The sequence below is a fragment of the Thermobia domestica genome, chromosome 17 (assembly GCF_964235325.1).
Source record: "Thermobia domestica chromosome 17, izTheDome1.hap1.1, whole genome shotgun sequence".
NCBI lineage: Eukaryota > Metazoa > Arthropoda > Insecta > Zygentoma > Lepismatidae > Thermobia > Thermobia domestica.
This window is the reverse complement of record NC_137470.1, coordinates 58,902,545-58,930,534: the sequence shown is the minus strand read 5'-3', so window position 1 is coordinate 58,930,534 and position 27,990 is coordinate 58,902,545. Positions and strand designations below refer to the sequence as shown.

At 34.7% G+C, this 27,990-nt stretch overlaps 1 protein-coding gene across 1 annotated transcript; it reads right to left on the bottom strand.

Moving 5' to 3' along the window:
- Nucleotides 1-196: 196 nt before the first annotated feature.
- Nucleotides 197-26,204, bottom strand: LOC145674603 (uncharacterized). The gene is made up of 2 exons (XM_081744821.1): nucleotides 25,389-26,204; nucleotides 197-8,670 (listed from the first exon to the last, which is right to left on the bottom strand). The coding sequence occupies exons 1-2, from the start codon at nucleotides 25,748-25,750 to the stop codon at nucleotides 7,203-7,205; spliced, it is 1,830 nt and encodes a 609-aa protein (XP_081600947.1). The 5' UTR covers nucleotides 25,751-26,204; the 3' UTR covers nucleotides 197-7,202.
- Nucleotides 26,205-27,990: the final 1,786 nt, after the last annotated feature.

Genomic DNA, 27,990 nt, shown 5'->3' with positions numbered 1-27,990 from the left:
AAAAAGACTTGGGAACTGTGGCGGATATTGCCAAATGTATATATATATATATATATATATATATATATATATATATATATATATATATATATATATACATTTGGCAATATCCGCCACATATATATATAAACTTTTATTAAAACTTATATTTAAACTTTATTTAAATATATATAAACTTTTTAATATAAGACATCACACGAAAAAGCTATTGAGAGGTAAATACCTACTATATTTAAAATATTCAGACACTAGCATCAACAACACTAAACAAGAATGGTTTCTTCTCAGACCTAGGTCTAAACATCTAGCATACATCCTCTGATGTACAAAGCTCTATCAAGTGCAGAAGATGAGGAAAGAACAAAATTTTAATGAATAGTTTTGTAAAAAAAATTCTAAAAAAGCACAATTAACGTACCTACCTTTTTAATTCGTTATCTCATTTATCTATACAAGTCCTACAGAGGATGAGTTACTCTTGTTTTCTCTCCAAACTCAGAGAGCCTCTCGCATGGACAATACAAGCTAGGCCTTTCTGTCTTCGACACCATCTATTATCTCTTTTCTACTTTCGCTCATTTTTAATAGTTGTTTCAGGGAAAGTTGTTTCCCTCTTCTTGCAAAACACCGCGTGTCTCCATTTTTAAATCTGGATTGAAAGATCACATGTCACTCTAAAGCAAGATCTCGCTTCTCTCAGACACATCGACCGTCTGCGAGAAAATTAGCAAAGACAGGGTTTTCAAATTCACCTCTCCCTATCTTAACACAGCTCAACATGGTTTATGTCTATAGCTCTTGCCTCACCATTTAATCACGCTGTACATTGTGTTTCCAAGAATGCAAAACTTAACGCCATCTATCTCGGTTTATCTAGTGCCTTCGATTCCATTAACCATCTAACTTACAAAATTTCCAATACATTCTGTGTTCATGGGCCATTCATATCATTGATGCATAGAGAGTCGTCTTGGTAAGATCGATTTCTAACTCTTACATCCGGAGAAGCACAGGAAGCGTAATTCAAAAACTCTTATTGATATTGAACATGAATGACTCGACTAGCTGCTTCAACTCAAATTTTAAGAAAATGCTCTTATTTCCAGAAAACTGCAAAGTCTTCAAAGAAGTGTACAGAATAGAGGACCCCGAGCTGCTTCAAAGTGACATTGAAAATATTTCCTTCTGGTGTAACACACGGCTTTCAAAAATTCACCCCGATAAGAGTAAATGCTTAACATAACCTCAGTCGTAAAGAAAAATATTACTACTGAAGAAAAATACTTTATAAAACATAAGTGATTTGGCTATCTCAAGAATCAATACACATAAGGATCTCGGAGTTACTTTTAACACAAAACTAACTTTCACAGAACATACAAAGACTTTCACTAAGCATTCAATGCGTCTTCCAAGACCTCTGAACAGATCAACATAATTACAGAACATCTCATAACTAGCAACTTCCTACAGCGGAATAATTTTACAAAAACTGAAACAAACTTTAGTCAACTACTGTGAATAATTCTCCTTATCAATTACATATTATTATTATTACTATTATTATAGCTACTATGACTACTGTTACTATTATTATTGCATTATGCTATCATCTCTTAGATTTGTGAACTTCGACAAAATATCTTGCCACACTCTTGAAATGAAATGAAAAATGAAACGAAATGAAATCTTTGAGTTTTACGTCCCACATTTATGCCGGTTAGGCTAAAGGAGACGGTGATGATGAGAAATGAATGAATGAAATGGTGGAATGAAGAAAGTGGGAGGAAACGGGATAACCCCGAGGAAACCCACGCACACGGCGTCCGTCCACCACAAAGTTCACTTGGCGCGAGCTGGGATCGAACCAGGGACCCCATGCACCAGAGGTGAACTCTCTACCATTGAGCTACCGCGGCCCCCTGCCACACCCTTGGTACGTACAAAGTCTGTCATCTCTATGTTAGCATTTGTCTTAAGGAACGTGTTATTGGCGAATTTGTCGCACTTGTATGAATTGCCATGTGTGTAACCTGACTACATCCTCTAAAGTACAAGCATAATATTTTAGTAAATCGCGTCACATATCTTTTAATATATTTCCACTAACAAAATATGGAATTAAAGTAAACGCTTTTCACACTTTTGACACCCATTTTTTACCTGTATGGGATAACATGTCTCTCTGATACAAAACTTCGGCCAAATCATTCTTCATAATTTTGACACTCTCAATTCTCCAGATCTGTAATAATAAAACTGTTGCCAAATATAAACTTGAATGAAATCCACCATTCCCATTTAGAACGATTTACTTTCTTCATTCCGGTAGTAATATAATTCCCCTGTTTATTTTAGCATGTGCGTTGCAAAATTTGAGCTTCGTATTCACGATCTTTTCACGTGAATCAAGCCGTATGTGAGATTTTCATCTGTATGTTAAAATGTCTTGGAATATTTGAAGGTAGAGCAAATACTTTTCCACACTCAGCGGATGTGAGAAAATTTTCACTTATGTATATTAAAATTTGTGCTGCCAAATTTGAATGCGAAACAAATTCATCGCACAACAAAAGTTTCACAACTGTGTATTTATATGTCTTCCCAACCTTGAATGCAAACTAAATCCCTTCCCATACTCTCGACTTGAATGAGAATTTTCCACTGTGTAACCGAACTTGAATGCTGACTAAATCGCTTTCCACCTTCATTGCACGACTGAGGTTTTCTTGCTGTGAGGATTAACTTGTGATTAGCTAAACCTGAAAGTACAGTAAACCATTTTCTACACTACTAACGTTTTTCTGCTGTGTGGATTAACCTGTGTCTTGGCAAACTTGAATGTTAACTAAATCCATTACCGCACTCTTGGCTAATGTGATGTTTTTCTCCTGTGTGATTTAACACGTAACTTGACAAGTGTGAACGATGACTAAAAAATTACCACACTCTTCGATTAGGTGAGGGATCTCGCCTGTGTGTATTAACATGTGTGTAGGAAAAGATGAGGCTTTTGTGAGGCTCTTTTCTACTGTCAACATCCTATAAAATCCTTTCAAATATTCTATTAGTAAGATTGACGCCATATGCAGATGAAGTTATTGGAGATTGTCAGTGTGGATTTAGACGAAATCGATTAACTATCGACCAAATATTTACCATTCGCCAAATACTCGAAAAAAGTGGGAAAAGAATACCCTGGTACATAAACTATTTATGGATTTTAGAAAGGTGTACGACTCGGTTAGGAGAGAAGCATTGTACAACGTTCTTAGAGAACTTGGAATACCGAGAAAGCTAATTAAGATATGCTTAACCTCAGTTTTATGTCGTAGGGTCTCCAGACCCCAAGGAATCATACGGCTTGATTATTTTCTCATTTTGATAGTTAAAACACTGTACGTTTTTGATATCTTCAGAAATTCAATTTTACAGTTTATTTTATGACTATTTACCCCTAAGCCATAATTATTTGGCTTAATTGTAAATCACCCTGCTTTTTCTGTGGGATTCAGTTTGCTAATAGTTACGAAGAAATTTTAAATTACATTAACGACACTTTCTGACAATTAACCTCGTGTAAAATGATTTCAAAATAGTTCGTAATTTTTCTGTTGATGACAGTGGCGGATCTAACCCGGGGCTGGGTGGCCCAGGCCCCACCAAATTTTTGAACGTCAAAAATAATTGAAGCTACTATTTATATATATATTTCAAATGAAAATGGCTTGCGTAAACTCATGATATATCTGTCATAGACTGGAGTCTGGTTGCCCCCAACCCCAAGTTTTACCTCCTAGATCCGTCACTGGTTGATGGTGCTAAGGGACTATAGCGATCTGTCTGTTGCAAGGAGGAAAGTACTAGGAAAAGACAATTTATATATTTGTCATTTTAACTTTTCTTTTACTCTAATAATCACTTAATGTTTCCAAATAAGGCTGTCGGGAGAAAGTTTGTCTTCTATCAGCGTATTTATGTGTGTTAGTTTACCACCAAATCGACCAAACGGCCGTACCTCAGTTAGGCATGTTAAATATCTTCACCGGTATATTCATTTGTAGGTAGCACAGTCCTACCTTCTACAGTATCACTGGAATTTTGCCGAGTGACGTAACCATTGACAATCTAGAAGGTAGGAATGTGTTATCTACAAATGAATATACCTTGCATCCACTGGTGAATTTATTTGATCGAACTGGGAATACGCCCATCCAGAGTTTGACGCGTTCAAAGTAAACAGAAAGTTTGATCGTGTATAACGGATCTTAGTTGATCGCAATTTCTTCCAATCTGATAAGAAATAGTTAAGAATTTCTTAATTTGTAAGTGTGACCGCTGTTTTCGTCTCTCCTTGTAAGCAATCATTGTAGTGTAGTGTATGCCTAGTTGGTTTTCCAAACAATTAGCTTTTCGTATGAAATTATTATGAAATGAAATTATGTCACAGATGCGGTTTCATCTAATTCTAAGGTTTCTTCGATTTGATTATAAAGAACACGCGCAAATAGACTGAAAGAAGACAAACTTGCCCCCATCAGATTTGTTTGGGAATGTTTTCTTGCAAACTGTAGGAATTATTTTATACCAAGTAATTGTGTAACAGTTGAACAACTGGTTCCATTTCGTGGTCACAGCGGTTTCGTTCAATCTATGCCTAATAATCCAGATAAATATGGCATAAAAATATTTTAGTTATGTGATGCACTATACTATTTTGCACTCAAAGGTTATGTATACGTAGAAAAGCAACCAGGAGGTACTGTGGAGAACAATCTGGCTCAGAATGTTGTGAAGAAACTTTCATAACATTTGTTCAAAAGTGGAAGGAACATTACTATGAACAATTTATTTTACAAGTGTTGAACTTGCTCAGTACCTGCTAACTGCTGAATCTCACTCTCGTTGGAACGATGATGAACAACAAACGTGAATTCCCCGACATTATTCAACCTAGTAAATCTCGTAGTCTTTTGAGATCTATCTTCGGATTCAACGGTGACCTAACGATCGTAAGGTATGCACCTAAGAGAAGCAAAGCTGTGATTTTTGTCAGCACCCAACATCATGATACCGCTGTATCTGACACCCCTAAGAAAAAGCCAAATATAATTCTATATTATAACAAGACCAAAGGGATGGTGGATAAATTTCACCAAATGGTGAGAGAATTCACAAGAAAACGGCAAACAAGAAGGTCGCCAATAGCAGTGTTCTGAAATATGGTAGATGCTTCTGCGAATAATGCATCTATAATTTTCAAGATCCAGATTTATCGAATAAACCCAATGCGAGCCGTAAATTTTATCCAACATTGCCGAGGACATGGTAGAAAATCACATGCAGCGAAGATGCGAGATGTCACCTTGGTTACCAAAATCAGTGACTGCTGCAATGAAACATCTCGGAGTCTCCAAAACTGAAAACACTTTAGCAATTTGAGCGTCATCTGCAAACAGAAGAAAGCGTTGTCATCTTTGTGATAGGAAGGACAGAAAAAGTATACTAGTTTGTGAAAGATGCAACAAACATTTCTGTGCACAGCAACAACCAGTTACTTGTGCAACATGTAAATAAACGTAAAAAAAGCTGAGTTCTCCTGTAAGAATGAGAAATAGAATGAAATGTACCAAATATGAAATTGTATTTTGTGCATTAATAAAGATTAAATTGTAAAACAGAAGAGGATTTGATTTTTAAATCAATATTAAGCTAAATAATAAAACGTTAGGTTAGGTTAGGTTAGGTTAGAGGTCCTTGTACATGTTATCAGTAAATTGCTAGCCGTTAGTTTCAACATAGATATTAGATAGTCTATGATATTAGATTAAGGTCAATTAGTTTTGATTGTAAATTGTTAGTAGTCACCTTCAATATTGATAGAGTCAAAGATGGTCATTGTAAATTGTAATAGTAAAGTGTTAGTGGTAATTTTCAATATAGATACAGTCTACGATATTCGGGTCTGTGAAACAACAAGACAAAAGACTACGACAAAATTTCAGACACAAAATAGGGGATATATGAATCCCAAAGTTACGACCGGGTAGTGACAATTTCTGTCCACGAGCGTTCACATCCAAAATGGCTTGAAACAAGCAAATGCGTTGTCGCCATTATTATTTAACTTTTTTCTTGAGCACGCTATAAGGAAAATCAAAGATAGCAACCAAGGCCGAGAGTTGAACGTTATTCACCAGGTTATGGCATTAGGCAATGATGTAAATTTGATGGGGGATAATAGAAGAACAATAGAAAGAAATGCAGAGATTTTATTAAAAGGTTGCAGGGACATGGGTTTAAATGTAAATGCAGAGAAACTAAATACAAAGAAGTGCTTCGGGACCGTAATACAACAAGTTATGGATGCGTTAAAACATTAAATAATACTTTTGATGAAGCAGATAGTTTCAAATATGTAGGATCAATATTAACATACGAAAATCATATTCACGAAGAAATTAAATGTCGACTGAAAGCAAAGAACTCGTGTTACTATTGGGTTGAAAATGTCTCGTCATCGCGAAGTGTGTCGAGGAATTTGAAGCTTAAAATATACAAAACGATAATCATGCCAGTTGTTTTGTATGGTTGCGAAACATGGTCGATTACTCCGAGGGAATAACATAGACTGAAGGTATTTGAGAACAAAATCCTTAGACGAATATTCCGATCCAAGAGGAACGGGAATGGAGGAAGCTTCATAACGAGGAACTACATTATTTATAGGGTTTGCCCAACATTGTTGGGGTCGTCAGGTCTAGGAAGCTTAGATGGGCAGGTCATGTAGTTAGAATAGAAGAAAGTAGATACACTCTCACAGACTTGACTGTAAGGTCAATCAGAAAACGACCACTAGGAAGACCTGGACGCAGATGGGAGGACAATATTAAGTTGGATCTTGCAGAGATCGGAATACAAAGTAGAAACTGGATGCAGTTAGCTAAGTATAGAAGTCAGTGGAGTGCTTTTGTGAACGCGGAATTCAACCTCCGGGTTCCATAGGCTATAGAGTTAGTTAGTTAGTAGCCAAACATGATCGCACAATAAATCAAGCCACAACATTGATATTTGTGAGGTTCCTCTCCTGTGTGAATTAACATGTGATTAGCCAAACTTGAATGCACTCTATATCCCTTGCGGGAGATACCGCATGTGTAACCCTTCCCTCCTGTGTGGATTAAAATATCTATAGTCTGACTTCAACGTACACTAAATACCTTTCGACAATTTTGGTATGTGTTAGGTTTTTCGCCTGTATGGACTATCATATGTCTTGACAAGCCTGAACGTCGTGTAAATCCCCTTCCACACTCCTTGCACTTGTGAGGTTTTAATCCTGTGTGGATTTTCATGTGTGTAGCCAAATTTGAACGTACTCTAAATCTCTTTCCGCACTGTTCGCACGTGTGACGTTTTTCTCCTGTGTGGATTAACATGTGTCTTGAAAGATTTGAAAGTTGGGTAAATCCCAAGTCACACTCTTTGCACTTGTGAGGTTTTTCTCCTGTATGGATTAACATGTGATTTGATAAGCTTGAACGTTGAGTAAATCCCTTACCACATTCATTGCATGTGTGAGGTCTCTCTCCTTTGTGGATTAACATGTGTGTAGCCAAATTTGAACGTACTCTAAATCCCTTTCCACACTGTTCGCATGCGTGACGTTTTTCTCCTGTGTGGATTAACATGTGTCTTGAAAGTGTTGAACGCTTAGTAAATTCCTTCTCACATTCTTTGCACCTGTGAGGTTTTTCTCCTGTGTGGATTAACACGTGACTTGACAAGCTTGAACGTTGACTAAATCTCTGTCCACACTCAGTGCATATGTGAGGTTTTTCCCCTTTGTGGACTAAAATGTGTCTAGCCAAACTTGATCGTACTCTAAATCTCTTTCCACAGTCATTGCATGCGTGACGCTTATCTCCTGTGTGGATTAACGTGTGTATAGCCAAACTGGAGCGTACTCTAAATCTCTTCCCACACTCTTGGCATGTATGAGGTCTTTCTCCAGTGTGAATTAGCATGTGACTTGACAAGTACGACCGTTGACTAAATCCCCTACCACACTCTTGACACGTGTGAAATTTCTCACTTGTATGTGTCGTCATGTGTCTTGCCAGGTTTGAAGGTTGACTAAATTCCTTTCCACACTCTTGGCATGTGTGAGGCTTTTCTCCTGTGTGGATTATCATGTGACTTGACAAGTGTGAACGTAGACTAAATTTCTTTCCACATCCTTCGCATGTGTGGGGTTTTTTTCCTGTGTTTATCAACATGTGTTTAGTCAAATTAGAACGGTCTCTACATCCCTTCCCACACTCTTTGCATGCGAGAGGCTTTTGTCCTTTGTCTATTAACATGTGTGTATCCAAACTTGAACGTTCGCTATATCCCTTCCCACACTGTTCGCACAGGTGGGATTTCTCAGCTGTATGCATGGACTTACGACTTGACAAAGTTAAACTTTGAGTATCGCGCTTATCACTCTTCCGGTACGTATGACGCTTTTCACTTTTATGTGTTAACATATTACCTGCTATACGTGACAGAATAATTCCTTTGCCTAACTGCTTCGTAATATCACATTTGTCATCTGAGTGAGAAATTGGTTCCTTTAATATAACACACCTATTCACTTCTCTTTGAAGATCATATTCGTTGTAGCGCCTGGAACAGGTTCAATAAACAAGGAAACGTGATTTGAGTTAATCAGAAAAAAACAAAACTGAAATCAAACATTATATTTCGAGCTAAAATTACGTTTTATTTTTGTTCTGTTACATGAAATATTGTAGAAATATGGAACCGAGAACTATCGAGGTAACCCCATATCTCTCTTTTCTCGAATTTAAAGCGTGTAATTTGCTCTACTATATCAAATTGTTCAATTATTTATATATACAGTATCAGAGTTAAGTGCATACGAACATGCATATGTTATGCTATGGAATTATCACTAAGATATTTATATATCATTAACTTTTGTGTCACAAAATTTAACAATCGCAAGAACTTGTTGCAACTGCCGCTACAAAAAAAAAAAAAAAAAAAAAATGATGTTGGCAAAGAAACAAAGGAAAGGTATAACAAGTTTTACAATATTGCACAAAATATGTCATTTCAAGCATTACACCAATCTCTACGTGTGTTTTAAATATAAGATGATCCTTTGAGATAGTAAACTTTAATACTAATACAAACTTTGCGTCTATTGATATATAGCTACGCGGTTACATCTGATTCATAATTAAATCCTCTTATTAAGTATATATTTTTGAGAGGCGGCGAGTATTCAATTTCTTGTAATTTTTATCTGTTTATTTGAAATACGTGATATTATGATTCCAGAAGTCCACGTAAGGTAACGTGGACAAGCATTAGCACTTTCGTCACCCTAATTGGATTAGTGCTATTGAACGTTTCTGCTGAAAAAAAAAATAAATTTCTATTAACCTGGTGTAATTCCATTCGGAGAAATCAAAATTCTATACTCGGCTTAGAAACATGCTATTACTTTTTTTTAAAACAATGCCCGGAAGTGTTCCCGTCATCGTGAAACACTTTAGTCATTATTGTCTTTTTTTTTTTTCATTAAAAGTTAAAATGGCGTTTAAAGATAAATGCTACACGATGAATAGCAAAAAATGCAAGAAATGTGTTATGCATCACATTACAGTGTTATGCGTCACATTACATAAGACAGGAAGCTGAACTGGATGAAATAAAATATGTAATATGTTGAGTGTCTATATTTAACTGGCATTTTATCATGTAACGTTCATTCAAATGGTTATCATAAGGACGGGAAGAAAATTAAATTATTACGTGTAAAATTATATTTTGACGGGACTCTAGACAGAGGACAGTTTCACACTAGCATTTTTACGTTGAAAAACTGTCGCGTGCACTAGCGTTTTGGGAAAAACAACATTCAAGAAGGAGAAGATGAACAATCTGCATATCGTCGCACAAGAACCAGAGGTACGTAACTCCATTTTCGAAGGGATACAAGTCAGAAGACAAAAATATTGTTTTCTTAGAAAGATGTGAATTTAATACAATGATAATTGAGCTATATTACAGAAGACAATCGACAATAAGAACAGATGGCGTTACGTACCGTTTACACCAAGGGGGCTTTCAAAATTGTGTCCAAACTTGAAGAAAATGAAAACTGCATTTTTGAAGTTACGTTCCTGTGGTTTTCATGCGACGATATTATATCTCAGCAAACAAGCTCGACATCTAGCTAATGTGGCATTAGCTGCGGAAATGGGTAAACCGATTGGAATTAGATTTTGCACTGCGGTTAGCCATACATGTATCTTAGCTAGAAAACTTCTTTTTTTTTTACGTTACTGTCATTAGAAAGAAGATCGTACGTGTAAGAGAACAGGTTTAAATTTTAGGCGAAAAGCAATGTATCTGACGAGTGGATTATGGTAGGGAGGTTAAATTTGTCATATAAAATCTCTACTCAATACCAGTGAGCAAGTGATCAACGCACTACGACCTTAAAACGGGCAATTTTCGTAGATTTTTTATATATAAATTTAACATATGATATAAAATAAAACGTAATGTATAGAACTCCATCATGTATTCTCTGATGCACTTAAGTGATCACAATTTTGCTAGCATACAAAAATTTTAAGAAAACTATGTTTTCAAGCGGATTTTGTGAAATTACCCTGTAAATCCATGTAATTTCAAATTAACTTATAGCCTTATATATATGTTTTAACACATGCAACCTCAAAAACAGCAAAAAAGCTTGTAGTATACGACTTAAGAAATAACTAATGGGAAGCAAAGCATCTTCATTATTTCTTTTTCAAATAACGCCTTTATAGTTTTCGAACGTGCTTCTTTACTTATATGGAGCATTCTACTTCATGGGAACAACATCGAGGAATCACTACTTCTTCCTCCGGAATTTACATTAACATTACATGTTCCATTACCGCGTTACTACAATAAAATAATCACAGGAGAAGACGATCGGCACTCTTCACTAAGTATGACTACGTAGTTTTAAAGGCATTATAGGTAATATATCTTCTTTAAACAAAATCTTGACGGAACAAAAATTATATAATACTATATGCCTAATACTAACAGGAACACTGGACATTTATAAACCTTTACAACATAAAAACTAAAAAGGTAATTTATATACAAGCTCCCTGCTGCATATACAAGCTACCTAAACTCACAGCGACCATTTGTATTTTCCGTCATTAATAGGAAAGGCTAGTCACTACATTGCTATGAAATCCTTTATCAATGGTAATAAACAACGAGCAGTATCAAATAATTAGAAAAGTGCATACTTCAATAGGAGCCTCAGAGGCACCCCTTTGGTCTTTACATTAGTATACAAAATTACGCTATTCTTTCTGAAGTAAAAACTTGCTTAGGAAACGCAATCAGAGGGTGCATTACAAGAGAGAGAAGAATTTTAGGGCACAGGACACGAGACGAAATATCTATTAAGAATAATAGGATTAAAATTGAACAGGCTGCCTCCGAGGCACCCCATGGATAGTGATGGGTAGTGAGAATATTCCCGCTGGGAAGGAATTTAAAAAATGAGAATGTTCACGGGTTTTTTTTCCTGGCCTATAAATTCACGGTTAGTAGCTTATTTCCATTTCTTTACTTTACGTTCCAAATTATAAAAACCCTATGACTAATTACATTATTTTAAATTATTATGATTTACTTCTAGGTATTAAAGAATTTTGAGCTTAAAAAATTTAAAATTCTTTGACTGTACTTTATATAACTAATAATATGAGTTTTAAGTTCCATTTTCATGTGCACTGAAAAGTACGACAGTTGTTTAGTATTGGGGGTCAAAACTAGTTGATAGTGGAGTTCAAGTAGTAAAGAAAATATCGAACACAAATATCGAAAACAACGTGCCCTGCGGGGTTCTACCCCACCTCCACTTGCTAACGCTCGCTCATCAATGCTGTCTGAATTTAATGTTTGTAACGTAATGTAACATATGAAACCATAAAACAACCGCATCGGATTAGAATAACGCGAAAACTGGCCCGCCAAAGCTAAACAATAGAAAAATTAGTAAAGTACTAATACAAACGATGAAAAGGAACCATTTTGTAGAATTACTTAGAAATAGAGATCAAGTACTATTAATACGCCCTGAACCACTGTTAGTAATACACGTCGGTCTGTCTCCTCTCTCTGACTCGAATTTCTCAAAAGGTACTCGGACTTCTCTTACATGTGAATTAACGCATGAAATTTCGAGAAAAATGGTAGCAAGAAAGGTCGAGTGTGGCAATGTTAAATGATAAATTATAAACATAAGAAAGGATCTTGCAAATATTGTGAACGTACATATTTATGGCAAATGTTGACAAAATGGAGGGACATGTGTCTTCTGGCAGTTACCCAAACTATTTTGTTTATAACATTTAAAAATTTAATATGTACAAATCAGTAACAGAGTCAAGTTTAGAAAATCCACTTACATGTAAATTTCAACTTTTTTGCGTTTTGAAAGAATGTGGACTTACTATATCATTTTTTAAACATATTTACATTCATGGAACATATTGTAAATAAACATCCATTTATGCGTACTCTCTAATTATAATAAAATGTTAGTAACATAACATCGTTCAGAATATACATTTTAAAGGCTCCTCTGGGGACAAAAAAATAATAATCTGTCTTAAACGAATATAATGCAATTTTATTTCTGATTGTATATAAATTACCAGAAAGTTTGCATTTTTGGAAATCTTCTCGGGAATATTCCCGAAAAATATTTTCCCGGGAATTTACCCAACACTGCCCTTAGGCCTTTATGTCAATATAAAAATAACCCTATTTTTTCTGAAGTAAAATAAGAAAAGAACAATTCATTCACCACATGACTAACGAAACCCGAAATTCCAAACCTCATAAATTTAACTTCTCAACAGAATACCATCCTACACTAAGCCATGCAAACATGCATTATTATCACCATTCTTAGAGTATCGTATTGTATATTATTATCCTTTTCTTTCTGACCTACTAACCTTCACAAGAATTTTACAGTTCCCCTGCGTATTAGTGACATGAGTGACGTGACCCGTCAATCATAGACATATCGATTTAATTATATGTGTAAAAATATGTGATGTCTTCCTATTGTAAACATTCACTATATACAACAACGTAAACTTTCTTTTAGTTCATATCAGATTAAATAAGTTAATCAAAATTTAACGAGTCTTTTTCCTGCGTGTTAATAAGCACGTTTAACCGTTTCAGCTCTCACGTACACAACTGTACACATAAAGTCACCAATATATCCAATATCAACAAATCACGCACAATTGTTCAGGTTACTTTTTTCCGAAAGCTACTAGTTTAGAAAAGAAAACTAAACCACATTTACGAAGATCGGTAGATCATACTAGATTAGTAAAAACCTTTTCTGTTTCCTTTCTTTTTTAAAAAAAGAAAGTCGTACGAATGGAAATGGAAATGAATCGATACCCTCGACTTGTAACAATTAAGTTTAATTGAAGGCGAGATAGAAGAGAAAATCATACGTTTTTCAATTTGGTCTTTTTTGAGGATTGTTTACAGTTGAGATGACATTTTGTAAATCTTGTCAACCGATATTTTTACAATTCTGATCGATTGCGAGTAAAACTGTGGCTGTATGATAGGTCTATTCTAATAACTTATTCCATTGATTACAGCAACAGCTAACAATTACATACATTATTATACATGCAAAGCAAATGTCTACCACAAAGTGACATTACTGGTATTAATCTATAATATTTTACAAACTAGTAAACTTAGAGGACATGCATGCAAAATAAATTTTAATGAACTGGACGAAACTTTACGGAAACAGTTATTCATGCACTAAGGAATATATCATTATATACCAGAAAATCGACCCAAACCGGAATCAAACTCATGACGCTTTCATTATAAGACCTCGGCTTTAGCAGAGAGCTAATATCCTTAGCTATTCTTTATAAGCCAGTTAGTATAGGGATGAATCAGCCAAAGTATTGCAAATGGAAGTAAAGAAGTGTTTAACAACTCACAGAAACACGCTGTTTACGCTAAGACAACTACCATGATCAAGTTCAAGATGATAAAAGAATTGGTGAAATATTTGCATTTATGAAGAAGTGGTACCGTGTTAGCGGAATGAGTGAAATAACCAACGTAAATGGGTCTAGGATGTTTCGGTATAGAGCGTTTTGGTGTAGAATGTTTCGGTGTACGGATGTTTCGGTGTACGGACGTTACGGTGTAAGGACGCTTGGCTGTAAAGGACGTTTCGGTGTATAGCATTATAGCCACTCTGCAATAGTGTAAACTGATTAACATTGTTATTGAGTCTCATTGTTATTACTCAATCTCTTCGTAACATTGGCGTATTTTTTTTCGTTTTTCTGACTTCATGTTCGCCAATTAACTTATTTGTTCTTGTTCCATTTGAACAGCACTAACAAGGAGACTTACTGAAGTGTAATTTACTGATTTGAATGAAACTTTGCATACTTGTAGAATATCAAAAAATAATCGTCCCGTATTCTTTTTTTTTTTTTTTTTTTTTTTTTACTTTGGTAATGGTGCGGGTTTAAGGGTAGAAACCACCCTTTGAACGTTAGAGGTAGCCTCCAAGCATAAACAGAAAATAATTATTAAAATAGAAGATTAAATGATACGGCCAGCTTACTGCCAAGGGGTTTTAGGACTGATTCAGAACCTGACGTTATAATTACAAAATTCAAATTGGCGGATCTAATATGATGATTACCATTGCCAATAGTCTTCTGGTTTGAAATGATCTCCAGTTAGCTAAGAACAATTATAATTGGCAGGGACTACTGAGAGAAGGTGCAGACTGATTTGAAACCCTTTCTGTACTTATTTTAAAAGGACGTTTGATTAAATCTATAGCCCAAAAAGTTAGAAGCCAGTGCCGATGCATTTATCGCGAATGTGAAGCAACACGTGTTATTGAAAAAATAGTAACTCTGATCAATACGGTTTAATTTGGAAATGCAGACGGGACGTACTCTAGTATTTACAGGGATGCAAACAGTAGAAAGTGTGACACAGTCAGTACATTCTATGCCTCGTAGCTACATCATACAGCCTTTAATTTCTGCAAATAGTGTTTTGTTATCACCACTGTTAATTGTTTTGTAGGAGAACAATGGAACATTTGTTCTTATAGTCCAACACAACCTCTTTAAATTTGAAAATATCCTTGTGAAAGCGTCAAATCCGGGACAATTAACATCAAGTGTTGTGAGATCATGGTTCCAACAGATTTTTCTTCAAGCGTCTAATGCAAAGTCCATTTTGTTATTAGCTTCGTGGAGTGGACACAATTCATCAATTTTGAACCTATTTTAAGAACAAAAGAATAACTCATAATATAAACCATTTCTTCAGAAAAAACTGGTAGAATTCAGCCTCTTCTTGTGTTCTTTAGGTCGTTAAAAATTTTCTTGAGGCTTTTTTCTGACACTGTCCTCTACAACGATAACATGAATTAATATCTCCGTAATAATATAATTAAGATCTCAACACTGATACATAATCAGTTTTCTTCTCCTAGATTTGCTAATCTTATTGGGTATGCATGATATAAAAGCGGTTATTTGGAAGAAAAACCACCTGTGTTTGAACAATTCCTTTCAAAGATTGTGCAGTATTTTGCGATTTGTGCACACTTATTGCCGTAATAAAGTGTGTGTGTGGTGTACACAATGTTTATGCATCACACACTTTTTTACTATATATCATTACCATAAAACGTTTTCCCAATCAATTCATAATTATAACATTTGAGTATATAAGAAGTTCTGACATACAGTGAAACGAGGGGACTCACTATAAATAAGTAACCAATGTCAATTACATCAGCATTTAATTTTTATTTTATTTATTAATTTATATTTTCTACTTCATGAATTTATTTCTCCCTAACGAATATTTTTCATTTTGAAGAGTGGACGTTTCGTTGTAAACATTGGAACATTTACCCCGAACCAGCCTCACACCTAAACGTCCTTACACAGATAAATCCGTACACCGAAACGCTCTGCACCAAAACGTCCTACACGGAAACAGCCGTATCCCAACGTAAATGTCGGAATAGTAAAAACTTGCCGTGTCATATCTTATTGACCGAAGATCAAAATAACAGCATTCCTTTGTACTAGGATAACATTTCAAACCAGGATAAAGGTTTAAACTGATGGCAGTGAAGGATAAACTGTGAGGCGGCATTATTTTTTTTTTTTTAACTATTCAAATAACTTCTCCCAAATATGTGTTACATAGCCCAACTTTTTAATGGATAACTAACAGTATCAACCTGGTGCGGTGTATTACAAGGGTTATCCTGTACCCAATTTAAACAATTGAATATCGTTTCACAGTGTGAAACTAAGACTTCCGAAATATGCGAATAGAATACTTAAATTCCAAGTATACATGTGCAACAACGTGTTGATATAGAGTAAGAAGATCGAAGATAGAATCTGTTCCTTGGAAGCTGGATTTAGCTCAAAAACTATTACTAGCTATGCGTTGCTCACTTCTATAGAGATAAATGTTGAAAAAATCCTTAATTTGAAGCACTTCCGATTTGAATGGAAAGTTACGGAAGGAAATAGAACGTATCGTTGGGCCGCTGACCCGAATACAGAAGAGCTTTTCGACATCTTATACAATTTTTCTATATGAAAATCGGATAATAACAATACTAATGATTTGCAAGAAAACAGCTCCTCGATCCTGTTACCACTTTCGTTTTATAATGATAAATGTTAAAACAGGAGACAGATAACTTTAATCGCTTCAGGTTTGAGCAGGTTTTCAACGAGTAAGATAGATCGTTTCCTCGGCAAGCTGACTCGATTGAACATATGATAGTTTTGTGAAGTTTTAGTTCACACAGATAAAGTAATCGATGTATGACACTATTATCTCTATGGATTGTATTAGATTCGACATTTCAATTTGAATTTCAGGCCAAAATTTGTACATGTTTAAATATTTGGTTGTCTAGAAATATTCTTCAGATTTGAAGCTGGTAACACTGTTATCCTGGATGTGTAGGCCTTAATCAGAAATATTCGATTAAACATTTGCTTTCACACGTAAAAGTTATCAAACTGCCTTCTGGCAACTTTGATGACTCGCTGCGGTACCTGTGTTAAGACAAATTTACGAACATGGTAGCTTATTATGATATATTTATCATTTCGTTACGTTCACTGCGTTTTGTTTTGGAAGAAGATGGTAAGATGAATAATGTATAGAAGTTGTATCGTATAAGAGCTGTAAAGAGTAGTTACCAACCGTAGCTTTCAAGATTTGTTTGCAGTACGATTCGTGAAGGCACTGAGTATATATTATTTATTTCCCTGCCTTTGCTTGATTGCAAATTGTTCCGCTGGTGTCAGTTTCGCTGATGATTACACTAGGAAAGTAGTACCAGAATCATGTGCTGACATGTCATGATACACTTTTGATATTTAGTTGCTTTTCACATAACACTCAGTTAAAAAATAAAGGAATTGATTAACAAATTTTTCATTACCGTAAACAAGTACTAAAAATCTCATTTAAATTTCCTAGACGATTCTCTTGGATACAAAAATTGAAAACATCTATGTTGCATCCATTAGTGTGCTCCAGTTCTGAAACTGCGTTGTTAGTCACGGAGAAATTACCTACGGGGCATTTCACACAACGTGTTAACAATAAGATAAAACTGGTTTAGGAAGAGCAATGTCGTTGTAAGCCACAAGGAGCGCAACAGATTGCGTGTCACGCGGAGCACGACGTTGTAGGGATAGTGGCAGCTGGTGAGGGGGAGTTGCCGAAGACACGATGAGGGGGCTTAAGTTTCTCTGTGATCAACTCATATAAACTGTGCATACCTTCCCTGCGATAGTTTAAAACATTTCTTTCCATAGAATGTAACCGTGTGAACTGAATTGGCATGTCATGAAATAACAGGAAATACAGAAGAGAAGAGTTTCAGATTGTGTGTTTTCAATGATGTCCTTGACAAAATCAAAGTATTACTAACTGGTATTCGAAACTCGAAATCTCTTACCATGAATTGGTGTGTTCCGATCCAAGGCGGGTTCCTGATTTAAAATTCGAACTACCCTAAAAAGCAATGAACAAAATCTGTGGGAAACTTATCGACTAGAGAAAGGAAAACTTATCGACGAACTAAAATTATTTGCAGAGGTTCGATCTGAAACCGAAACGAGATCTTGTGAGTGAATATGATAGTGAATATATAAGTAGTGAGTATGAAGAGGAAACATGGTGAGACGATATTGAACCAGAGATGTAAAAAAATCAACTCTAAGATGGCTAGCACGTCTTGCTTCACGGGTGCGATCAAAATTATATACGAATGTCTCATGTACGTCTTATGTTATAAATAGCTCTTTAAAGTGTACAAATTCCTCTTTACGATCCCTCTACCATATGTAAATTTTTAACGAGCGTTTTTCAAACTCAAGATTATTGAATCTAGATTAAGGGCGAACCTCAGTCAAGACAACATTGAATCGTTTCTGTTAATGCAGTATGAAATGGATATACTAAACAAAGTAAATTAAGGTGTAATAACTAACAAACTCTGTCATGATAGTACAGAATTGAAAATATTCATGATGTAAGGCACAATGTCCTTGTTTCTTGTCATGTAAACAGATCAAAGTGATAAAAATTAAATGGTGTATATATATATATATATATATATATATATATATATATATAACGTGGCACTGCACAAATGGTAATCAAGCTGTTTGAAGCCAAATTGAACTACCATAACTGCATTTTCGAGGTGTCAACAAGTACCTGTGAAACTTTAAACCCAGTATCTCCAATACCACAAAAAAGGTAATTTGCTATATTATTACATTATCTTTTAATGTGAGCTTATCTATCACTGTTTTCAAAAGCGCTAATTTATCAAAAATCATTAAAAACTACATAGTTCAATCTGGCTACAGATAGTTCGAAAGTGCATTAATTTCATTGCTTTCACACAGCTCACCTGAGAACCCCATAATAAAAGGGGTCTAAGTTATACATGACGTTTCCAATAAGGTTTATTTATATTCAGAAATGTACTCTCCGCAGCACAATATGCTAACAAGATATGCTAAAAAATCGTTAATTTGAAGCACTTCCAATTTGAACAGAAACTTATGGAAGGAAATAGAATGTATCGTTGGGACGAAGGAAGTGAACATAATATTTAAATAGAGAATTGATTACAAGAAACAGCAACCTGATAGATTTTGCCATTCTTCCTCTAAGAAAATAAGTATTAAAATTGAATCTAATAGTTAATTTATACAACTTCCCTATTTGACAGTGTCGGGAATTGTCATTATATATTGTATTCAGACGCTCAATCGCTTGCAGAAAACTGATTCTGGGTATATGCTATCGTTTCTGTTCTATGGCAATAAAAGTTGAAAAATATATTGAAAACGGCTATAATAGTGAATTTGAACCATGTTCGTTTCATGTAGTGTTCTGTGGGTAATCATGATATGTTCAATTTAAATATTCAATTGTTTGCAGAAAGCCGCCTTTTGCTATATGATACCTTTTCTGCTCTGTAAGGATAAATGCTAAAACGGGAAATGGCTAACTTGAAATGCTTACCGTTTGAATAGAGGGTTAACGGAGGAGATAGACCTATTCTTGAGAAGCTGAATGGATCGTACGAAACCGTTGATATGGTTGATTTTGAGTTTTACGTCCCGTTCAGCAGCGAGGCTATATGAGACGTGGACCTACTGATTAACGTGGAATCCGAATCACATGAGCTCCCGCCGAGAATCGAACCCGGGTCTCCCGCGCCAAAGGCGACGTACGAAACCGTATCTCGATATCTCTTATAGTCTTTACTCTACAGAAATCAGTATTGAAATTACCTGTTTAGAAACTTTCAAAATCTTCCGACTTGATAAAGCGCTGTGGGTTGTTATATGGCCATTCCAAACACTCAATCGGTTGTACAAACCGTTTATTACTGACTGTTACCGTTTTCGTCCTATGATGACAAATATTAATACCACAATGGTTAATTTCAATCTATCTGCTTTGAATAGCGGTTAGTGTAAAAATGTGGCATCTTATCTTAGAACGGAAGTACTAAAATAAACCATTAGTGTATCTCTCATTGTAAAAATGCAATTCCATTCCGCGATTGTCATATACAATTAATTGTTGAAACATAGATTAATATTAAATTTAGACACTTCTTGATTTGGTAGAGTATTGTCAAGGATCGTGTTATGTTTGACACTCAATTGTTTGTTGAAATTTTTCTTCTTGCTATATTTTCGTTCTCTGGCGATAAAATTTAAATCGGTAGTGGCTAGTATTAACCAGGTTTTATTTGTATAAGATTTCAACGCAGAAGATGGAGCATATGCTTCAGATGCTTCATCCCATGCAAAAAATCACTTCCTGAGAGCTTTTACAATGCTCATTCTACGGAAATCAATTTTCAAACCAGAAGTACTAGTTATATGCAGGAAAATAGAGTAGGTTATGCTAGTTGTTAAATTTAACTTTAATTTTTAAGGCTTCACCTTCAATTTCCTGATTTTATATCGAATAGCTCAGAGTTTACATCATCAATTGCAAAAAGTATGGACATGTGCAAAAAGCCAGTTTGAAGTATGGTAAATGCTATAAATACACGAGTACCGACAAGATGATAGAAAACTGATCCTGGTGGAATACAGTCAAAAATAGTGTAAAATAATATTTAAAAAGTTGAGAAATTATGCAATTTAAAGAAAGGGAAAAATAAGTGGAAAAACAAAATGTATTTAAAAAACTTATATACAAGTAAACTATAAACCCTTGGCTCCATAACCTCTTCGTCTGTCTTGGTTCCTTGTATTCTCACGCTCCTGCACTTTCGATTGGATCATAGAATATATTCCAATGTGCAAGAAATCTAATAAAATAGACAATAGTTTTTCCTAAAACAGTCATCATTGTACTTTTCTAACGTAAGCCTGCATTCAAGAATGAAATGCCGCTTAGAAGGTGTATTTTTCCATTCTACTATGAAACTGTTGTTCAAAAGGCGGGATGTACTTAATAAATTTGTACTGAGGATTATATTCCTAATCTGGGCTGTAGAGGGCAAATTTACACGTAAATAATTAAATAAATAACGTTTTGCTGGCATTTTGTGAGTACAACAGTACACCGCAATAAAATTAACTTCACATAGCTCTGAAATCATTCTAAATAATAATAGTGTCGTCAGCCTACAGGAGTACTATATAGAAGAAAGAAAACCCGTTAAAAAGTACACTTTTCAAATGTACTAGGAGGATATCCTCTGAGAAAATGCTGCTGCTCTTAACAAAAATTGACTCTAACGTTGCTTTGAAATGGATTTCTAGTCATAATGACCATCTTTTAAATGAAACCCGCAAAGAGGAAACCAACGTCGGACACACTTTTTAAATGTATTAGGATTCTATTTTGTAAAAAAAAAAAAAAAAAAAAAAAAAAAAAAAAAAAAAAAAAAAGCGTAGTTTTTTTGCACTGATAAATCTATTCTTAATCTTGTATTCTGAAAACTATTATTAAAAGAAAAACAAAAAAAAATCCTGGGGTACCTGTGTCTACGGCCTTTCTTATGTGTGTCTAAAATCTAAAAGCAGAGTAACAAAATTTATTTCACTCACTTAGTAACAAAGACTTGCATCCTCTGCAGTTAGAAGCAAAATAGCTGCCAATAGCTGTTAAAGTTCGAAACATGTTTCAAATAGAATGATTAGGCATTTTTTTTTTTTTTTTTTTTTGCCTGGGATGTTCTTACATTCCTTTATATTCTCAAATAAGATCTCAATTCATTTTAGTCGCCTAAAAAGAATGAATGATCTCAGAATTATATTATCTGCAGTTATAATCAGAGTAGGACCCGTTCTGATCAAAAAGTTTGAGACAAGTTGATGCTACGATCAAGATTTCTATCCTTGTTTATCAGTACGGACATTAACACTTCCCCCTTCATTCATTAAAAAAAAAAAATCACGATTTACTTCCCTCTTCTAGTAGGAATAGCCCGATATCAAAAACAAAATTCTAAGATAGGCTCAGAGCAACGCAAACAAAAATTTCGAATCGGAAGGCGCTAAAAATAGAACGAAATAGAACTTTCCTACTTCTGTATTTATTTTAGACGTGTTTCGACATTGTAGGGAGCACTGATGCCTAAAAATTGTTAAAAATACTTTTATACATCAGTGGAGTAACTGTTGAGTTGATTTTGAGTTTAACGTCCCGTTCAGCAGCGAAGCTCGTGGAATCCGAATCACATGAGCTCCCGCCGGGAATCGAACCCGGGTCTCCCACGGCAAAGGCGCGTACACTAACCGCTTAGCCCCATGGAGTAACCCTGTATTGTCCTGGATTATTCAATAGGTTATTACTAATAATGTATATTTTGCAGTTATTTTTCTTGTTGTATGCTAAGTTCAAACACTGATATATATATATATATATATATATATATATATATATATATATATATATATATATATATAAGTTTATGTAAAAATTACTTTACTGCACAAACTTGTATTTTTCCTGTAGCAGGCGAAATAGCACTAGCTTCAGAAAAAAAGTATGCATATACAAAATATTTTGAAATAAGGAACTGATGATAATAAATATGAAGACAAACGTTCTTGCAATTTCCATGTCCATTGCCGATACAATTGTCACTTTTAGTCATAATTATAATAATAAATATTATTATAAAAATTGCGCTAAATTAATACCAATGAGCGAGAACTATTGAGCCTAAAAACTATGTATTCGATACTAATTGCAGCCCTATTTGATTAATCTCTCATCTCTAGTCTTCGCAATATTTTGGGCTCTTTCACCTCTATAGTACTCTTTTACATATTGTTAGTCATAAGTGTATGTTAACTTGCTGTTACAAATTAGTATATCAACCGAGCTTCACCTTTCTTACATGATGACAGAGAGGGAGAAAGTAAAATTCTAACATCTTCTTTAACACTTCCATTTTCCCTGTTCTGGTAAACCAAATAATGATACATAGCCTACACTTTCTTCAAAACTCTGATGTCTTGCATAAAAGTACTTTGAAGTATACAAACTCTACGGTGTGAATTTCTATACAAGACCAGCCAATATGAAAACATTATTCGGTCGAAGTTTACTATAAAAGATAGAGAACTAATTCCTAATAACACTTCAAATAATACCATATTGTACATAAATTCATTCACAAAGTAGCTAGCAACCACTGTAAGCTACATGAAAAACAAAATTCAGTGTGCTAGATCATGATACGGAAAAAAAAATATTTGGCAGTTAAGGAATCCACATAAGTAAGATATTTACGTTCCTAATGTATTGTGTTACTCTGGAACACAAATATGCAAGCAATGAAAGCATTTCAGGATGTTACTTATATCATCTTTGGGAACGTAAAAATACATATTCTACACATATCATATGTAAGTTTATCCTATAGACAGTGTTTTGCGCTATACTTGATATTGTGTATATTTATTTGCGTTGACCCAATTGGTACTAACCAACGCATCCTTTTGCTTCCAATCAGACCAACATCCTGAGCCTTGCCTAATTTACATAGCAATCTTTTTCTTTTACCGACCATCAAGCACATATTGGTTAGTGTTGTTTGTACAATAATTCTTGTATCGCCTATGTGCAATAGGACCCTAAAGTGAGCCTGTATGGAGAAATAGATGTCCATATCTTAGAAATGATTGCTGATTACATTTAAAGTCGACTTTCTTGAAAGAAATGAGTACCGGTATGAAATGAATTTATGTATGTATGGTCATCTACAATTAATGAACATGCATTGTTGGATAGAATACTCTTTTTTCTTGCATTTTATTAATGTTTTTCAAAGCCCTCCGGAAAGGAGAGGGTAGACTCATTCGAGATAAATCCTGAATAAAATAACAAACGTCCATAGTTTTTGTTACAGTATAACCATTTTGCATTAAGATTTCGAAAATTTCAGGATAAATTTCATTCGGCAAGTCTTTACTTTGACTCAAACAGTGACTTTAATCGGTTCTTATAGGTTCAGTCACTTCCTGGAACTGTTACTGCCTGAGTCACTTGTTAGAAGTGTTCGTTCCTTAAGTTTGACGTTCTTAGTTTAGATTGGCGGTCGTTCATATTTTCCCTACTAGGTGTCTCTGTACAGTCCTATGATAGTTTGGTAGTGCGATGTCACATGTTCTGTCTCCTTGTAGGAAGTGTGAGGAAGCACGTGGTTGAAGGCATTTCTGACGTATGGTAAAAGTAGATGTTTATTGTTTTTTCTTGTTTGTAACAATAGCAAATGTGCTTGCTCTAACAAATCGACGTATGTGCGGAAAGGAATATTGTGAAGTTGAGTATTGCGCAACTGCGCTAATCAGCAATTATGTATTTTTACCGGCATGTATGACGGCGTAAATTTGCTGATAGTTTGTCACTTGGAGAGCGATATTTTCCATTTTTACGCCATGCTGGATCTGTCTATCATTAGCAGTGAGTGGTTTCATTGTTTAATTGATACTATTTTTATTCTTGATTTTTTTTTTTTCATTTGAGTATTTTGCAAGATTTTCCTTTGTATAGAACAGTATGTATAATTTTAAGAATTATACTATAATCGTAAGTGCAAGGGGCACATCAGCTTGTTTTAAAAATAGTGAATTACTTATAGGAGGAATGGTGTTTAGTAACACTTTGGCCCTTGTACTTACAGTGTACATTACTTTGACTCGGACAGTGACTGCAACTGACTCATCTGACCCGGTTCCCGGAGCAGTTTAGGAATGATTCCTATACTACTGCGGGATCCGGGTCAGATGAATCGGTTGTAGTCACTGTTTGAGTCAAAGTAAAGACTTGCCTTTCATTCTCACGATCGGTCAATTTACCTGTCTTAAAAAAAAAAAAACTATTGTCGAGCACCCATATTGTAAATGTATACAAGAATAAAGAATTTGGTGAGAAATTCGTAATTAATAATAAAGAATTATTATTTTATCATGATACAAACTACATAAGATTTGTAACGATGGGATCGATCTTATTATCATAATTTTGTATACAGTTAGTCTATGTGTGCCATCTCATTTCCAAATTGCAGATTAGTAATCTACATTCGAGAAATCTCCCATACCTAAATATTATTAATGGATTATTGCCTTTAACCTTACAAACTTTCCGAACCAACGCATCCGTATTATTAATCTGAGCCAATTACTTTATGAAAAATCGAATATTACCTTTCTGGCCGAACTGAATTTAAACTATTTGTTGTTAATTGTTGGGAGTCCTTAGAGTATGACGCGCAAGTCTCTTGAACCACTAGTTTTCTTGGCATTTCTATATCACTTTCAAATGCAGGATGTTCTACGGCAAATTCTGATTTCACCCTATCAACGTTTACTTTTTCATCCAAAGAATACATAGCTACATCCTTCTCAATTGTTTGCTCTCCTTCCGTTGTAGATAATATTAATTCTTTGTTGTCAGTCATCAGTTCATATGTCCACCCTTTCCCTTCGAGTGGATCTACCTGAGGTAAGTCATAATCAATTTCTTCTTTGCACATCAATTCCAACTTAACAGGTGACTCACCAGCCATTATGAGTTCAAATGTAATAAGAATTTGACACTGTTCTTATACTTCCCTTGACTTTTAAGCTGCCAGTGTTAATGAAATGATTGACAAGACCGTTCACAGCAACTTTGCACTTGTAATCAAACATACGATCAGATTTTAATAAAATACATAATAAATGCAGTTTGAAAACAGTAAGTTCTTCTTCACAATTTTTATGTACCAGGTAGCAAAGACCATTGGGCAGTTATTACGTGTATTAAGCGTATAACAAATTATAAAAGCGAATTACTTAACAAAAGAATTATAGTATAGAGTAGATAAGTTATGTCCCCTTCAGGGAAGAATACAAGTACGGTTGAGGAAGCGGGGAACAGAACGATGTAGTTGTTGCCCTCTGAAAACTTTTTCGATAGTTTATCTTGTCTTGTCTTATGACTATTATCAGTCAAATAGGTAGGTGCATAAGCTCACTAGTCATATGGGCTACAAATGCTACATGGTCAAATGTGTACCTCAAACAGAGGATTTATGATTCAAAAGAAAAATTGAATAAAATGCAGGACACAATCGGGAAGAAATTACATAGGTCAGGAAAATAGTCAAAGTCAGGAAAAAGTCAAAATCTGGAAAGAAGTTCAGACACGGAAAGAGGGCGAAAAGCCAAGATGAACAGGACAAAAAATTAAGGGTAAGTGGGAAGTATAAAATTAAAAAAAAGAAAGCGTATAAAAAAGAAGGGAATGTATGTACGCGTAAATGTAACAGAAAGTGAAGGTATAGCGGGTGCCTTGTGTATTATAAGGCCCACTTAACCTTCTTCCTCTCGGAGCACCACCAGACACGAGGCACCCGCTATAACAGCCACTGCCGAACTCCGATAGTTTATTACTCTCCAAAGGCAAACTTTTTCTCAGATTTGCCAGGTATATGGTGAATGCCATGTTTGTGCGAAATCCAAAGAAATGCTCCCTTCTGATCATTTGGAGGGAGGAGATGCTGTAAATCAAGCTTCAGTGACACCTTACACATGGCTAGCCAGCAGTTAAAGAGCAGAGAAATTCCGTCTTAGTTTTTAAAATGAGGGACGAAAAAAAAAAGGTTTGAAAAACTTATCAATGAATATATTGTTTTTGAGAGTAAATATGTGACTCATTTTGCTGTAGTTTAATTTATTAGACGACAGGGAAAATCTGGAGAGATTGCTTGAAAAAATAAATACAAGTTATTTGACACATTTTTCAGTCTCGATACTTCCATAGCCAGAAAACAAAATTATAAATCAATTTACCTCGCATCACCATTGAATTTATACTTCTTGCAGCTAGCATTCATTATCGACTCAAACAACTTTTATTATTATTATTATTATTATTATTATTATTATTATTATTATTATTATTATTATTATTATTATTATTATTATTATTATTATCTCTTATTTTTTATTTAAAGTAGTTTTTAACTCAAAAATTTGGCAGGATCTGTGATTTCTGTTCTTCGTGGTGATTACCCGTTTGTTAATTTCGTAGCTTTCTTCCTGAAGAAGAATATCATCATGGCTTATTATCTAAAGGAATTAGCTGTTATTCTTACAGTTCCCAAAACTTTCTTACAGCACTTACGAACATTAATGATGGAAATACAAATATCGGGATAATTTATACAAAACTGAAGGGTAGTTACTGGGATACATATAGTATGCAGTTGAAACATGAATTCAAATGTTTGCTTTTGATTGGTAAAATAGGAAATTGTCAACAAATCTTTATCTTGCCGTCTAACAGCTGGTCACAGTTTTTAGAGGAAGTTTTTTCTAAAATTTTTTTTAAAATAGTTTGTTTTGTTAAGAAAATTTCAATAACTAATTGCCAATGGTTAGTCAAAGTTAAAATATAACCTCCTTTCTTTTTTGTATCTGATCAAAATACTTGTAATTACGGTTATGAAAGAACTATCCAACAACTTACGAACGTGAGCGATTTGACCCAAAATTATTAATTTCAGTCACAGTTATGCTTGGCTATTAAGGGGAAATTTAGGGGCAATTGATCAGATCTGACTCTGAATCTGAACACATTTCAGACTGATTAAAACTATATACATATTAATAGAAATACTTATCAGGCATACAAATAAGCAGTAGAATTTAGTAATAAACGGAGTGGGACAGTCTGAAAGGTTAGTGAAAGACAGAAATTAAGAAACTCGAGCAGAAACAGCAAGGTAAAAATCAAATGATATTTCCGTTCATACGCTAAACA

Bases quoted from the DNA above. Each gene is read 5' to 3' on its own strand.
- LOC145674603 (XM_081744821.1), bottom strand. From the start codon at position 25,750: ATGGCTGGTGAGTCACCTGTTAAGTTGGAATTGATGTGCAAAGAAGAA. The intron at 8,671-25,388 runs GTAATATTCGAT...AACCTGTTCCAG, and splicing joins AATTCAGTTCGGCCAGAAAG to GCGCTACAACGAATATGATC.